This window comes from Perca flavescens, chromosome 13 (assembly GCF_004354835.1).
Source record: "Perca flavescens isolate YP-PL-M2 chromosome 13, PFLA_1.0, whole genome shotgun sequence".
Taxonomy (NCBI): domain Eukaryota; kingdom Metazoa; phylum Chordata; class Actinopteri; order Perciformes; family Percidae; genus Perca; species Perca flavescens.
In genome coordinates, this window is record NC_041343.1 from 26,007,353 (window position 1) to 26,023,687 (window position 16,335).

Sequence of the window (16,335 nt, forward strand, 5' to 3'; positions counted from 1 at the left end):
TATAGTAGAAAAGACGTTATTATTGTTATTTTTTTCCCCTGGAAAGCATTCATGGTGTTTTATTCGGTTGTTGACATTAGAAGTGACAATACTAGGTTGAATGTCGGATTGTCAGAAAGTTACAGAAATGGTCGGAAACCGAAAGGTGTGAGGGAGAGGTTTCTGAAGCTATCCCACTATCTGACAAGCAGCTTCGACAAAGCATACTTGCAGCTTTAGTCTTCAGGATGTTCCAATGAGTTAGGTAGTGACTTAATGTTCAAGATTATTACTTTAAATAAATCCATTAGTAGCCTCAAAGATAACGGAATTTCTCGTAGTGATAAATGAACCTCGTAGGCAGACTATAAAGTAAAGCTGTCCTTTAGTTGGTATGTTATCCACTGAATCGGCCAGGAAGTAGACACCTTGTGCCAGTGTTGTCAGAACGGGCGCTTCCATTATAATCAAAAAGCTGCTCGCTGTAATTTAAGAGCTTTAGAATTACATCAAGAAACTCAAAAAAATAAATTAATAAAAAGGAGCCAAAGTGTGTATTAAAATTCATTATTTTCCATTTTCACTTCACCAAACATGTCTTCACTGTGAACGGTGTCTTTAACAGCAAGAAACAAGTGTGAAAAATAAAACTTTGATACAAGACATGAATGTTTCTTCACTGTATTTCAGCAGCTTTAGAAAAAGAACAAGACTTCTGTGAGACGTTTAGAACAAGAAGGAAGCAAGATACAGTCAAGGAGGCTTTCAGAAATGGAGGGTATTGCTGAAATGGTGTTGCTTTTTTCTTCTCGGTTAAGTTACGTGCAAGTATTTTCCATGAATCTCCTTCATCGTGTCTTTGTCACAGGGTTAATGACAAGGACGAGGTGGAAAATGTCAGAGAAAAATAGCCAAAAAGGTGTGGGTGGGGTGGGGTGAGGGATAACAAGTAAGTGGAACGAGGAAGCGATTATCAACCGCTTTGAGAACAAGAAGGAGAAAAGTTATGCATCCTGTTTTCTATATTTACCTGGAAAAAGAAGTTGCAGATGAAAAGTGCTTTTAGAAGACGACAAACCTTTTTTTGGTTGAGCTAATACAGACGGTCATATATCTACAGTAGAAACAAGACACAGACAGACCCACAGGAAGATGGACTCCCTCTGTTCATAGTCACACATTTAGTTATTTACATTTTTCTTTTCTTTTTTAGTAGTGTTCTTCTTCATTATTCTATCCATCTGTTCCAAGAATCTTAAATGGTACACAAAGAGGCTCCTCATGCCATGTCGGTCCCTCCAAACTCTTCGTCTGTGGTGGTTATGGGAGGGGGGGTGGGGGAGGGTTGGATCAATAATGTTAATGGGGCCAGAGATAAGAGAAAGAAGGGGGAATGCAACTGAAGGCAGCTTTCATTCAGTGGCATCATGTATCTGGAAGCTGGTTGATGTCAGTCAAGTTGGTGTCATTGAGGATAACTTTGATTCGATCCAAGGAGTCCGCCTGTCGGATTCGCTCCAGCTGTACCTGCAGACGCACACAACTCACTGATTGGTCCATTCAAACACAAAAACAATCAACATCTGCTTCTGTCTCAGCTATTTACAATAACATTTTGTTATAAAAAAAGTACATAAACATTTAATCTGTATTTTTGATGTACAGTTAAAGTCTCCAAAAAAACAGACATTAGAACTGATCATAAATAAAATATGAGGGGCACCCAGATAGCTCAGTTGGTAGAGCCGGCGCCTATATATAGAGGTTTACTCCTTGACGCAGTGGGCCCTGGTTTGACCCCGACCTGCGGCCCTTTGCTGCGTGTCATTCCCCCTCTCTCTCTCCCCTTTCATGTCTTCATCTGACCTAGGCCAAAAATGCCCAAAATAAAATAAAGTAAAATACAAAAAATATGAGCCTGTAAAGGACAGTGATCTTTGTAGTAAATATGTATCTATGATAAAGTCAGAGGTGCAGGGTCGTACCCATCTACAAGAGAAAAATAGAGACAGGTCTACAGGAATTTGGTTCAATTGAGAACGATTTTTTTTGGGCTTTTCTGCCTTGAATTGATAGGACAGTTGGGTGAGAAAGGGGAGAGAGAGGGGGAAAGACATGCAGGAAATCGTCACAGGTCGGACTCGAACCCTGGACCTCTGCGTCGAGGCATAAACCTCTCAGTGTATGTGTGCCTGTTCTACCCACTGATACAACCCGGCCACCAATTGGGAAAGTTTTAATTGTTCTTTCATGTCAGCTAGTAATGGCCACATTTCATGCTGTCTGGAGACAAAGACACGCTATGGGAATATCCAGGAAGACGGCGTCAGGAAACAGCTGATCAGTCCTGTGAGTTAAATGTTCGCTGTCAGAACTTATTCGGAAAGGGCATTTCCATATTCCATTTAGCGATTCAACTCTTTTTTGACAAAGGCAAAAAAAAAAAAAAAACTCAAAGGAATGTAAAAGTTGTATCGAATTTTGCGGTTTCCATCCAGCTTTTCCAATGCGATATTTCAAAATGTGCATACAAATAAGTAAATGGAAACAGGGCTAGTGTGGCTCATTGATGTGCTTTACAACAATGGAGCTCTACAGAGGAAGAAGCTATATTACACAAAGCACGTTAGTGGGTAGTTTTAATGGGATTTGTTGACAATATAGAAAATATCAGCCTTTAAATGTTTGTACACAATACTGTTCCGTAAATAAGACGACTCCTCCTTACCTGAAGGGTCTGAGAAAGTTTGACAAAGTCCTTCTGCACCTGCTCACTGACATCCAGCTCTGTTTGCAGCCGCTGAGCTTTGTCTTTCTCGTCAAACACCTGATTCTCTAGTGCACTCTGCAGTTACAACACACACACACACACACACACACACACACACACACACACACACACACACACACACACACACACACACACAGGATTAGATTAGACAGGCTAAACAGAGGCAATAAATTGCAATAAAAAATCTTCAACATTACATAAGAAGTGAGATAAATATTTAACTGAAACACATTTCCTGAATAATTTAAAATGATGTAGCTTTAGTGGCTGAATTAATGCTTCAGTGTCATCACAGCAGTAGTAGTAAATGCTTTAAAATATTTAAACACTGTATATAATCATGCTTCATCAACTTCATCTAACATACTACGTCTTCAATTTCAATAAGGACATCAGACATCCATTAAAACTGCTGCGTGGGAGCCACATACTGTATGTTGTTCATGGTCTCATCTATATTATTAATTGATTATTATATTGTGCACTCATTTGTAGGTGGTGGTTCATGATCAGAAGTGATAACATTATATTTGTTTGCTTCACCTGTTCACCTGGGTGTTTTGGGCTTTGACAGAGAGGGGGTGAGCCTGGGAGCTAACACTTTCTGTTGACCGCCACACTAACGCACTTATTTCGACTCACTAAAGTTACTTTACATTTGGTAACTGCAGTACTAGTTGTATTTTACGTGTGGAGGAATAAATCATTGCAAAACAATCTTGAGCGCCTCACAGTGTGTTTATGCATCTCTTAGTGTTTGGTCCCTCGCGGTAGCACTATGTTCGACGGCTTACAGCCGCAACATGCTGTCTTTAGATATATAATATCAGGGCTAAGGTTTATGAAAGATCTGCTATGCTCTGATATTACTGGTCACATTTTGGGTAGAGTTTGGTGTGGGAGGTGTACAGGAATATGTGTGTAAACGAGACTGACCTTTGCAGTGGTGAGCTCTCTGAGCTGATGCTCCAGGCGGCTCCTCAGGCCCTGGATACTTTCCAATGTCTCAGTCTTCTCTGCCAGACTGCTCTGCAACTACATAAACAACAGAGATATATATATATATATAGTACATAGAAGTACTGCAGATAATACCTTTTCACAGAGTCTACAACTGAAGTGATGGAGAGGGAGCAGTATGGCAATTAGGAATGAACCAATGTGCAGGATCAGAGATTAAGACTTTTTTTCCAAATGAGTTGCTACAAAGCTAATTAAGACTATCAGCTCCACAAAACTCTCTCTGTATTTCTCAATAGGACTATGTTCAGAAGATTGTGGCGTCCGGTGACTTTCCCACGCAGAAACTTGGTTTCCCGCGGTGCGCGATCACGGAAGGCTTGCACCATGTGGACGCGTTGACAGTTTTGTTGTCATTACTTAGAATTCCTCATGGGGCCGGCAGAAACTACGCAATATAGCTTTAATGTATCACCTTATAAAGCTACTGAACGTGTTAGCAGACAGTTGTCGCTTCACACATCCAGCAGGGACGGCGATTCATTAGCATTCATCTTGAGTCGTGTTTCTGTCCAACTGAGTGAAATATTCAATCTTCTCTTGGCTACATTTTTGGTTTCCATTAACTCCTGAGAAAAATATCTAGCTCTTTAGCTGCTAAATGCTCCAATATTTTCAGCAATGTCCAAGATCACCCCACCACTCCATTTTTTTTAAGTGTCTGAAATGTATGAAAAAAAATCCACAGCATGTACAATATGAAAACAATCCCACAATGAGTTGCATTTTTATAGATGTGTAAATTACAGTTGTGCGTGCCACTGCACCTTTGTTTGTTTATTATATATATTACAGAGCTTTTCCACTAAAAACAGCTGCCTCCTGCGACTGGAAACAGCGCTGATGATGAGAGCGCTGAGACTCAACCAAAACAGTGACGTTTGGGGGCCCTAAAACCAAAACGACAAGCTAAAAAAAGATAAAATGTTTAGTAGAGCTTAGAGGGAAAACTGCAGAGTTGGGTGATCCCTCATTACAAGCAACCCCCTTTCCCACTACATGTCATCATTTGATCCATTTTTAATATACGTTTAATATACGTATACATGTTAATACAGTCTTTTCACAGGCATGTACATTAGAGAAAGCTCAGTAAGGGACTCATTTTGACATAATACGTCATAACTTAGAGTAAGTACCTGTTCCTTCTCCACCTTTATTCGCTCCAGCTCCGTCTTCAGACTGGAGAAAGATGCTGTGGGAGGGAGACATCATTAGAGGATCTTACTGTACAGAACTCATCTGAATCTCAAATGATATTCTCTCTTGAATCATTACATAGTCTCTTGACAATTATTTGGCATTACATGAATAATGCAACAAAGCTGCACCTTTAGTGAAGGCAAAGAGCCTTGCTGAAAGAGTGTTTGGCTTTTGTGGAACACAGAGTAAGAGATCTACACGATAAACCCTATAAGCTAATAGACTGGCTTGGCCTTCAAGCCAGGGTTGGACACACTAACATGAAACACTCCGACATTTATTGGCTACATTGATCTTTTTGGGAGCTCAGCTCACTGGTCACTTTAAAAGAGGAGAGAACTGATATCAAAGTCATCTCTGGTACATCTGTCAGGTGTGAATGACCATGTTTTAACATCTAAATAAAGATGAACCTTTAAGTAATCCAATCATTGTTAATTTTTTCTTTTCTTTGTAAATTAAAAACAGCAAGAAAACAGATTCAGTTTTTTAATGTGCACTTTCTGTGCTCATATTTTACTCTATTTTGTTGTATTAGTTTTCTAGGATTAAACTAGAGCTGAAACAATTTTAACAATTTTGATAAGCAAAACATTACATAAAAATAGCAAATATTCTCTGGACCCTGCTTCTAAAACGTGAAACCTTTCAGATTTTCCGTATTTTATATTATATCTAATTTAAATGATAATATTACTAAATACAGAGATCCAAAGACAAGGCTTCAACGGGGTTCAGCAAGTAAAATTCAAGATTTTTTTAGATGTTTTTAACACCACATAGAATTTAATTTAATACCTGTTTTACAGTCATGAAAGTATGAAAGTATGATGGAAAGCCAGTAGTAGGATGATCTATTATTATAATATCATATTTTCCAGTACATCCCAGCAGTATCTAACAATAGTTTTGAACAATTTACAATTACAATTTAATGAATGCAACCTAAACCCAGATTAGTGGCATGAAATTGATGTATGATTAACCAATTAAAAATAATTCATTTATTCAAGGTTATTAAAATGTCCCATAACATGCTCATTTTCAGGTTCATACATTCAGGTTTCAGATTGCTACCTCCTGTATATATAATATAGTTGTGACATCCCAACTGTACAAAAGTCCTGACGGCTCATTTAAAGGCACAATTTCTGAATATGGGCTGTGTGCATTCCTCTGTGAATTAAGCATTTTACTTTCACAGTATTTAGCACCTTGACCTGCTTTATATTAAAAAAAAAACACATGGAAATCTAACTTTTTACAAAAATCTGAATTTTTCCCAATATGAGACGATATGCTTCGTAGCTGCTGTAGCTGGCAGGGGTGACAGTGTGTAGCAGGCAAGTAAAAAGATTTAAGATTTTGGTAAATGAAATGTTGTCGTTGACCTGTAGATATTCTGGAAGATGTTACTTTGTGCTCTCAGAACTTGTGATTGGCTTTTATTAATTTTTTTTAACCACAGAAATTGATAGGCTTAATTGATTTAAATAAATTGGAAAAATAATCATGGCTATATTGATAATAACAAAAATTGTAAGCGGCAGCCTTAGTTTAAACATTGTGTTAATGTTACACGAGACAGAACTATTAACCAAAAACAGACGATTTGGACGCCAAAACTTTCATCACACATTGGGTAAGGTAAGTGTACACATTTTACTAAGAACAACAGTGTTACTTATCAACAGAACACGCAAACATACTTGATATAACTACAGTGAAACATGTTATGAGCAATCTGTGGGGCAGGACAACATTCAGGGAGGTGAATTAATGTATCTATTAATGCACATTTTAGCCATTCCAAGACATTTCAAAACATTTTTAATGTGGTAGCATTGCTGCAGTTATTTATTAGTCTGACAGCTATGCCCTAACACGCACGCACGCACACAGGCAGTTAAAATGAGCTTGTTCAAAGTGTTTGTCATACCTTCCAAGATGTCTAAATGACAGGGTATCAATGGAGAAGAAACAAAAGCAGAAACAGAAGAGATTGTAAAAAATGTCCAGAAAAAGAAAAATAAAGTATGCTGGAAACATCCCCACAGAAGTGAAAGGAATAGGTCGCCCAAAAACAATATAAATTGTATTTAGGACTCACCTCCTTAGGCTCTGTATGGTCCAAAAAAAAAGTTTTCTATGTCGTTAAGGAGATTGGAGCGCATGAAAAATGAAAGCATCATCAGTCCATTTGTTTGGTCGTGGAAATCCAAACAACAATTTTCGCTAAACTATTGCTTAACAAAGCATTTTCGGGTTTTTCCACATGCACACAACAAATTCCTTCACTGGAAAAGCTAAGTTTTGTTTAGCAATAGTTTATCAAAAATAGTTGTGTTTGAATAATTGAATTTCCATGAGCCCACGAATGGATACAAAACACTTGGATTATGCTCCACAGAAATTTTTAAAATGTTTTTCAGCCATTTTCTTGTGTTAATGTGTGACTTTCCTGTCTCCTTCCTGCTTCTCCAAACTGGGAACGTGCCGACCACTATGTACTGAAGGTAATAAACTGACAATGGAAAAGTGCCCTTATACCAACCCCACCTCAAAAAATCGGAACTATCCCTTTAACGCCATTTGTTAGAAAACCTTTTCTGGGACCATAGAGAGGCTAGGGAGGTGAGTACTACATACAATTAAAATTGTTTTTTGGGTGAACAACGTTAACTTGTTGAGAGTTGAAAAGATTATTTACTAAAAATGAATGTTTAGTTATCTACGATTTAGCTGATCAAAGGTTAATCCATGATCCAACTGGACACTTGACCATGTGAGTCTTACCTATCTCCTCCTTACAGCCCTCAATCTCCAGCTGCAGAGTTTCCTCCAGGTTCTCCTTCAGACACTGCTCCGCCTGGTTCTGCTCCTTCAGAAACAGAATCTCAGCTTTCAGCTTCTCTTCCATGTGATCGGCGGACGTCCGTAACGCCACCAGGTCCTCACGTAACAGCAGCACTAGGCCATGAAGCTCCTGAAGAAGAATGAAACTACATTACAGGCATCAATGTGGGGGAATCATCATCATATAGCACCATTTGTTAAGATACAAGGACATTAATTAAGGAAGAACTTGCAGACAGAGCTGTGAGTTTCTTACATTTGGTTTTTGCACCTGTTTGATAATCTTTAATTGTTTCTATTTTGTTTTTTATTTGCACTCTTTCCTACTTTGTACTACAACTGTCGCAGCTGCACAACAATTTCCCTCTGGATACATACAGTTGTATCTTCTCTTATCTAAATGTCTGCTGAAGATGAAGTTGGAAAATGTCTCTATATTTATATGAAACCTTCTAAACTAAGATAAGTTGTTTATTGCAATACTTGTTTATACACACACACACACACACACACACACACACACACACACACACACACACACACACACACACACACACACACACACACACACACACACACACACACACACACACACACACACACACACACACACACACACACACACACACACACACAGTTTGGGGTCAATAGAAATTTCCATTCCACTCCATTACAGACAGAATACCAGCTGAGATCAGTTGCATTGTCTTTTTTAATCAGGGCAGCAGTTTTCAGATTACATTATGTGCTTACATAATTACAAAAGGGTTCTCGACTGTTGTAGAAAGAAGTGGCTGATCTTTAATGCAATATCTACATTGCCCGTTATCAGCAACCATTCATCCAATGTTCCAAAGGCACATTCTGTTTACTAATCGGATATCATTTTAAAAGGCTAACTGAGAAAACATTGAAGAACCCTTTTGCAATTATGTAAGCACATAATGTAACAAAAACTAATATATGAATGTTGAAAAGTTACACTGCCCTGTATTCATTTAAATGTTATGTGAGCAGCTTGTTTTAACCACCAACAAGTTGAAAATGTCCCTGGATCATCAGTGTTACTCCACCTCCACTAAAGCACGAGCCCACGCTGCCAGATATACCGCAAGAGAATCATTTAGCAAGAGGCTAAGATTAACAGTGTGGGAGGATGATGTGTGTCTTTGAGAGCACACGGTTGTAAAAATAAAAAAAGAAAGTGATATTCTCACCTTGTCAGAAAGTGAGTTTGGGTTCCTGCATTTTCTGTCGAACGCAAGTTTCACTGCAAACGCAAAGGCAAACCCGCGTCCACCTTCACACACAGTTTTTTTCATGCTACAGGATTTTTCATTTTCATGCATATCATGGAGTGGAACTGGATCATTCAAACGGCGTGTCACACAGGTGTTGATTGTTCCCTGACTCAGACTCTCAGCGGCATATGGAGGTTTCAAAGAAGTCGCTATATTTAGTCAACAGAAAATGCAAGAACCGAAACTCACACCCTCTCCAGCTTCCATCATGCATGTGCACAGGTGTATAAATAGACAATGACTGTGACTGACAGACCAACCCCCATGACATCCTACAAACATAATCGCTACAAACAAACATAATAGCTACAGTGCAGGGAATATCTTTCTTTAATTTGGTGTCCCTACTGTGGCATGCATGGGGACACCACTGCTCACACTGTGACAGTTTTAAAGAGGACCTATCATGCTCATTTTCAGGTTTCTTTCCACTAGAACATGTTTACATGCTTCAATGTTAAAAAAAACAACAGTTTTTCTCATACTGCCCATGGCTGCTACACCTGTATTCACCCTATATCTCAGACGCTCTGTTGTAGTACCTGTTTTTTCAAACTATTGGACCAAAGAATAATAAAAAAAAAAAAAAAAAAGACTATGCAGTACTTGACGGTTTTAGAGCCAGGCCCTACTATTGGTGCCTATGTTGAGTTTGGGCTTCACGTACTTGCACAGTGTTGGGCATCTGGAAGTCCTCTTGTTGCTGCAGTTCTACGTGCAGCCTGTGTTTTCCCTGCAGGCTCTCGTTGTCTCTCTGCAGTCGGCTAAGTTCATCTGCCACCTGCTCCCTCGACTTCACCAGCACCACCTGAAACACATAAACAATATAAATCACTCACTCAATCTAATCGTGTATAAGCTTCTTTCCCTTGTCTTATGTGGAACCAGCAGCACCTCCCCCCGTGGTGATGAGTGACTCACCAGCCATCCAATTCTCTCTGCATGGCCACCATTCTGCTCTGTGTAACATTATGACTGAATTCATGATAATATTAAGACCCATATTTCTTTAGCTAAAAGCCACATGCGGAAACAGAAATGTCTTATTTTTCTAGAAGACAACTTTGTCTGGTGGATGTCGGGGCTGGACTGGGACAAAAAAATTGGCCGTGGCATTTTTGGCCCAGGCGGCCAACACCCACTGTGATTGGTCAGACACATTCCCTGCAGACAGTCCTCTTGAAACATGCGTGCATTCTATGATATGAGTTGCCTAGTGTTCAGCGTTCATGTGATAGTTTTGGATCCTTCAAGAGGGGTGTCAAGATTTAACTGTTGATCTTACACTTAAATAATTAATTCATTGTTAGAGTTATGATTTGTATATTTATGGTATTTTTATATTTTTTTATTATTGATATTTGATATTGTATTGCCATTATTGTTATTATTATTACTATTTTGCTTAATATTGGCTTAGCAACTTTAAATTTAATTTTAACTATTGTAAGATTCATATTTTGTCGCTTTGGACAAAAGTGTCTGCTAAATACAATAACCATAACCCTTCCCAAAAGCTACAATAAAGCTGAGAGTAGTATATACCCTGGAAAAGAGCACCAATACAAGAGAAGCTAATTAAGCCATTCAAGGAACACTGATGCTTGTATCAACACTGATTGTATAGATCACACAGACTTTTCAGCTACACAACAGGCTAACCGCTAGCATTTTCAATGTAAGCTTAAACAGATAGGTTACCTGACAGCCACTAACTTTAATGTTACAGCCAAACTGCTTGTTGTTGTTATGACGTGACGCGCACACACGCACACGCCACACACACACACACACACACACACACACACACACACACACACACACACACACACACACACACACACACACACACACACACACACACACAGCCTCCCTCCCTTCCTGAGAGTCCCTGTTAATTTGCCTACTCCTTACCACGTCGTCATCCACTCTCTCGTCCATCTTTTCCTCACTCGCTCCCATGGCCCTGTCATGGTCACTCTCCTCCTCCTCGCGGCTTCTTCCCTGTCATGAAGTTGTTTCTGCCTCTCTGTATAGCCAGCCACCTCTCGGCACCTCACCTCGGCTTCAGGTAATGCTGATGTTGAAGCAGCTACTACAGCCCCAAACATGTCTGAAGTTTTTGAGGAATCCGCCTATAGATTCTTAATATTTTTCTCCTCTAATTTATCTGCACCTTCCTTGCACTTCAGTTGTCGTTTGTCCATTTTAACGGTGGATGCTAAACTTCCAGCATTACTAATACAGCTTGTGTCTCAGGGCCGGGAGGCGTGGCCATGGTGGGATTTGTAAATTTGTGGCCCGGAGTGCGGAAGGGGGTTCCTGGATTTGATTGGGTCAGGCCAGTGCCAATAAAGAAAATTAACCAATGGGCCGCTGTGAATTCTTTATGGGCCGGCCCGGCCAAAAAATTAAAAAGGCCTATTTATATTGGCAATTCGGCCCAAAAGTGCGTCGGCCCACCGGGAAAATGGCCAGTATGCCAGATGGCCAGTCCAGCCCTGGTGGATGTACTTATTATTTTAAACTTTGGGTTTGGGAATGTTGGTTGGACAAAAAAAGACAGACAATCAAATATGTCACCTTGAACTCTCAAAGCTTGTGATGGGCATTTTCACAATGTATTACTTACTTACATTTTACACTTTACTTTGTAATGCATATGGCAATTTTTTTCAAGTAAATCTTGATTTTAAAGCGGTTAAAAAGGTCCCATATCATGCTCATTTTCAAGTTTATACTTGAATATGTTTTCATGCTTTAATGTTCAAAACACATTTTTCTCATACTGTCTGTCTGAATATATAGTATAGCTGTGACATCACAACTGTACAGAAGTCTTGATGGCTTGTTTAAAGGAACAGTTTCTAAATACGGGCTGTGTGCATTTCATTGTGCTAGCATGGTGATACTTTCACAGTATTTATTTATATAGCACCTTGACCTGCTTTACATAAAAAAAACAACAACATTTTTTTACAATATGGGACCTTTAACACAGTAATATATTCTCATTTTTTGTATAGAGATGTACAGTGAATACATCTGTAATTTCCTGTTTCCTGTACATATTTAACGTAATTTTCCATCCCCACCTTCACAGCAAATGTTTGTGGTAGGGAGGAACAGTAACGTTATTGTCACAGAGGCAGAGAAAAGTAAATCCAAAACACTAACAGGCTGCAATTCAGCACTGTTGTCAAAACAAACAACTGATATGCTTATTTAAAAGGGCTAAAGTCTCGCCAGCTTTAGCGGACTCTCAAATTAGGAAGGAACTCAAGATCCAAACACAGCTGGCAAGAACAAGCAACACAGGAAGAGTATGCGGCTCACCATCTGTTCCTGTGTGTTCCTTTTTGCTTCACTGAAGGCCTGTTGTAGTGTGCTGAGCAGCGTTTCTGACTCCTGGACTCTTTGGATGAGAGCGGACACCTACAACACAGAAAAAAAGATAGAAGATGGATAGAAATACTCAGTGGTGGAAGAAGTACACAGATTTTGTACTTTGGTAAAAGTAGTAGGGCTGAGCCTAATGCTTCAAAGTTTCAATAATTGCAAGTAATCGACGAATGAGTACTTGAATTATTCCTTTTTTTATTATATAAATGTATTACCCCAGAAATCCCATTTTATTGTATTATATATTGTTGTATTCTAAATTCAAATATATTGTTTATACATTTACTGTGTGTAGAGGGAGCTACAAGTACATTTCATTGTGCAATCCTGTGTTGTATAATGACGATTAAAAATCCATGAATCCTCGAGTTTGAACACTTTGGGCTTTAGGAATTTGTAACAAACATTTTTCACTATTTTCTGATTTATTAAACCAAATGACTAATCTGGGAAACGGCGTAAAAAAAAAAAAAAAAAGAATAACAAAACGCAATGTGAGGCGGCTGGTGTTGATAGTGCGGCGCAGTGTGGGAAACACTGTAGTAGCATATATCTCAGAATAACTCCGTTAACCCTCAACAGATACTTTTCTATGTCAGTAGTAGTTGTGGTTACAGCAGCGTGAAATTGAAGCAACAAACACATTTATGTGATTTTGCTCCACCACATCATCACACCCACAGGTCTACTGAAAACAAATGTGATGATGCTTCAGACACTACTGTAGTTTTGTCAGTCAGAAAGAGGATGAGTCATGAGTAGGCTGTTGCCCTGGTAACCAGCTGTTGAGAATACACAAAGTTTTGAATCCTGAAGCCGCCTATACACGATAAGACAGCTGAATACTAAGATGTAAATGGCCAGTTTCAAACGCAAAAAAGCACTGAAGCTTGTGTGGTTATTTTTTTTTTTTTTTTTTTTTTTTTTGATCTAAATGTGTTTTTTTTTTTTTTTTTTTCAAGCAAAAATATCAAACATTCTCTGTTTTTTGCATCTTAAGCGTGAGGATTTGCTGCTTTTCTTCGTCATAAATGATAATAAACTTAATATCTTTGTGATTTGGGCTGTAATGAATAATCAGCAGATTGACTGATAATTAAAATAATCATTAGTTGCAGCCCTACACATTTTATTCTTACTGTGCATTTAGATGTAATAACTGGTAGAAGAATGTACAAGAGAGTAATTAGATAAGCAAATCATACATAAAAGGAGAGAGGCCTATGAAGAAACATTTAAGCTGGTCCAAGTAGGCACATGGTGGAATGCAAAAAAAGACAATGAATCTTGTCACCAAAATTACAATGCGCTGCTCAATCACCAGTTAGACTCCCTCCTACAGCACCTCTCCTCCCACTGTGGTAACTCACTGAAATACTAAACCAGATAAGAAGAAATCCAAACTGTGGATTTGCTGGTGCAAAGCTGCACTTTAGGTAATACACCTACATAGAGATAGTGCCTATTTTTCAGGAAGTCAACACATTCAGTCACTGCACTAGATCTAGGCGGACATCCTGCAAACAGTTATCATATTATACACATAGGACATTAATCACCAAACCAGATATCCCAAGAAAATAACACAAAGATACATTCACTGTGTCCAAACCTTTGCAGCGGTTTCCTCATTGCCGACTTTGACTGAATCTTCCAAATTCTGTTTCTCAGTCATCGTTCTTTCCAGCTGATCATTGGCCTGACGTAGCATCACCTGCAGTTTCTTCACCTGGAAGACAGTATGACGGAGAATCCTTCTAATGAACATTTTCAAAACACTATCCTACAAAATGTAGATCTCTTGCTGGAGTCCACACATCACCATGCTTTTAAAAGCATCTGTAGTATGATGTCAACAATCGTTCTTGTGGTAATAAAAGGTATCAAAGTGACAGCAAAGACAAAAACCTGATCTCGTGTCTCGGCCTCTTGTCCTTGCATGGCCTGCAGTTGCTTCTCGTAGTTGGAGCACATGTCACAACGTCGGCCAAGCTTCCTGCCTGCATTTTTCACCTGGTGACAGACCAACAAGAAAATCATATCCACACTTATATATGTTGCCAGGCTGAGACTGCAGCATCCGCAACAATGTTGCTAGACAATTGTCTCACATAGTCAGACATTACTTACCACTAAGTAATTGATTGGTTTCATTTTTGGATTTATTACAGTACATATATTACATATTGGACCATAAAGTGTGGTGCTTAAAAGAGCACTTCAACTTCTACTCAAGTCACTTTTTTGATAGAGCACTTGTACTTTTACTCAAGTATGGGTCTCTAGTACTTTATACACGTCTGCTTAAAACAAACCTCAAGAACAGTCTTTTTTCACCTACGTAACATTGCCAAAATTAGGAACATCCTGTCTCAACACAATACTGAAAAACTAGTCCATGCATTTGTTACTTCCAGGCTGGACTATTGTAATTCCCTATTATCAGGATGCTCAAATAAATCCCTTAAGACTTTCCAGCTGATCCAGAATGCTGCAGCGCATGTTCTGACAAGAACCAAGAAAAGAGATCAAATTTGTCCCGTATTAGCTTCTCTGCATTAGCTTCCTGTACAATCCAGGACTGAATTTAAAATCTTTCTTCTGACCTACAAAGCTCTAAATGGTCAAGCATCATCATATATTGAAGAGCTCATAGTACCTTATTGTCCCACTAGAGCACTGCGCTCCCAGAATGCTACTAGTTACTTGTGGTTCCTAGAGTCTCTAAAAGTAGAATGGGAGCCAGAGCCTTCAGCTATCAGGCTCCTCTCGTGTGGAACCAGCTCCCAGTCTGGGTTCGTCAACACGTTTAAGAGTAAACTTAAAACTCTCCTCTTCGATAAAGCTTATAATTAGGGAGTGAGGAGTTGCAGCGTTTAGCCAGACCGGCGGGGGAGGGTGTGTGTCTGCAGACGCGGCACTCCTTCTCTTCTCTGCTTCTCTTCATAGTCAGACTCATCTACCAGATAATCAATGATATAATCAAAGTAGAGGGAGGCAGGCCAGTACAGCCCGATCCGGCAGGGGAGAGTTCTAGCCCGACCAGGCTCCTCTCCTTAACCTGTCTTTCTTAATTATGCTGTTATAGTTTTAGACTGCCGGGGGACTTCCTTTGACAGACTGAGCTTCTCTCTCCTCTCTCTTTCCATCTGTTTGCTTCCATTTCCCAGAAAAACTCGTTACTAACCTAGCTCTGGGGAGCTTATTCCCCGGAGTCCTTTTTTCCACCCAGCATGTTTCCTTGGATTAGGGTGGCACCTAAATCATGGCTGCAGCTGTCGCCGTGGTCCTGCTGCACTCCCTGCTATGCCCTGCTACGCTCTGCTGTGCCCTGCTACGTCCTGTTGTGCCCTGCTACGTCCTGTAGTGCCCTGCAATGCCATGAACTACTACAACTACTATTTCTAGTCACTGTTCCATTATCTTTATTGTGACTATTATTGCTACTGTTCATCACACCCCCAACCAGCACCGTCAGACACCGCCTACCAAGAGCCTGGGTCTGTCCGAGGTTTCTCCCTTAAAAGAAAGTTTTTCCTCGCCACTGTTGCACTGAATGCTTGCTCTTGGGGGAATTACTGGAATTGTTGGGTCTTTGTATATTATAGAGTGTGGTCTAGACCTACTCTATCTGTAAAGTGTCTTGAGATAACTCCTGTTATGATTTGATACTATAAACAAAACTGAATTGAATTATATTATCTATTTGACAATGTGAAGACTAGCACCTACTATAATGGAATATTTGGGTTTATGAAACTTCTTTACCACTTAAGAAACACC

The 16,335-nt window shown here is 39.4% G+C and overlaps 1 protein-coding gene across 1 annotated transcript in view; it reads right to left on the minus strand.

The window, feature by feature from the left end:
- Window positions 1-644: 644 nt before the first annotated feature.
- rabep1 (rabaptin, RAB GTPase binding effector protein 1) overlaps window positions 645-16,335 on the minus strand; it is a 29,678-nt gene continuing 13,987 nt past the window's right edge. Inside the window, exons 10-18 of the mRNA XM_028596122.1 lie at window positions 14,461-14,565; window positions 14,165-14,281; window positions 12,487-12,585; window positions 9,818-9,958; window positions 7,790-7,979; window positions 4,930-4,985; window positions 3,707-3,805; window positions 2,708-2,824; window positions 645-1,506 (exon numbers count right to left, since the gene is read on the minus strand). Of these exons, the coding sequence (XP_028451923.1) occupies window positions 1,405-1,506; window positions 2,708-2,824; window positions 3,707-3,805; window positions 4,930-4,985; window positions 7,790-7,979; window positions 9,818-9,958; window positions 12,487-12,585; window positions 14,165-14,281; window positions 14,461-14,565 (1,026 nt within the window). The 3' untranslated portion in view covers window positions 645-1,404. The remainder of the gene's footprint in view (window positions 1,507-2,707; window positions 2,825-3,706; window positions 3,806-4,929; window positions 4,986-7,789; window positions 7,980-9,817; window positions 9,959-12,486; window positions 12,586-14,164; window positions 14,282-14,460; window positions 14,566-16,335) is intronic.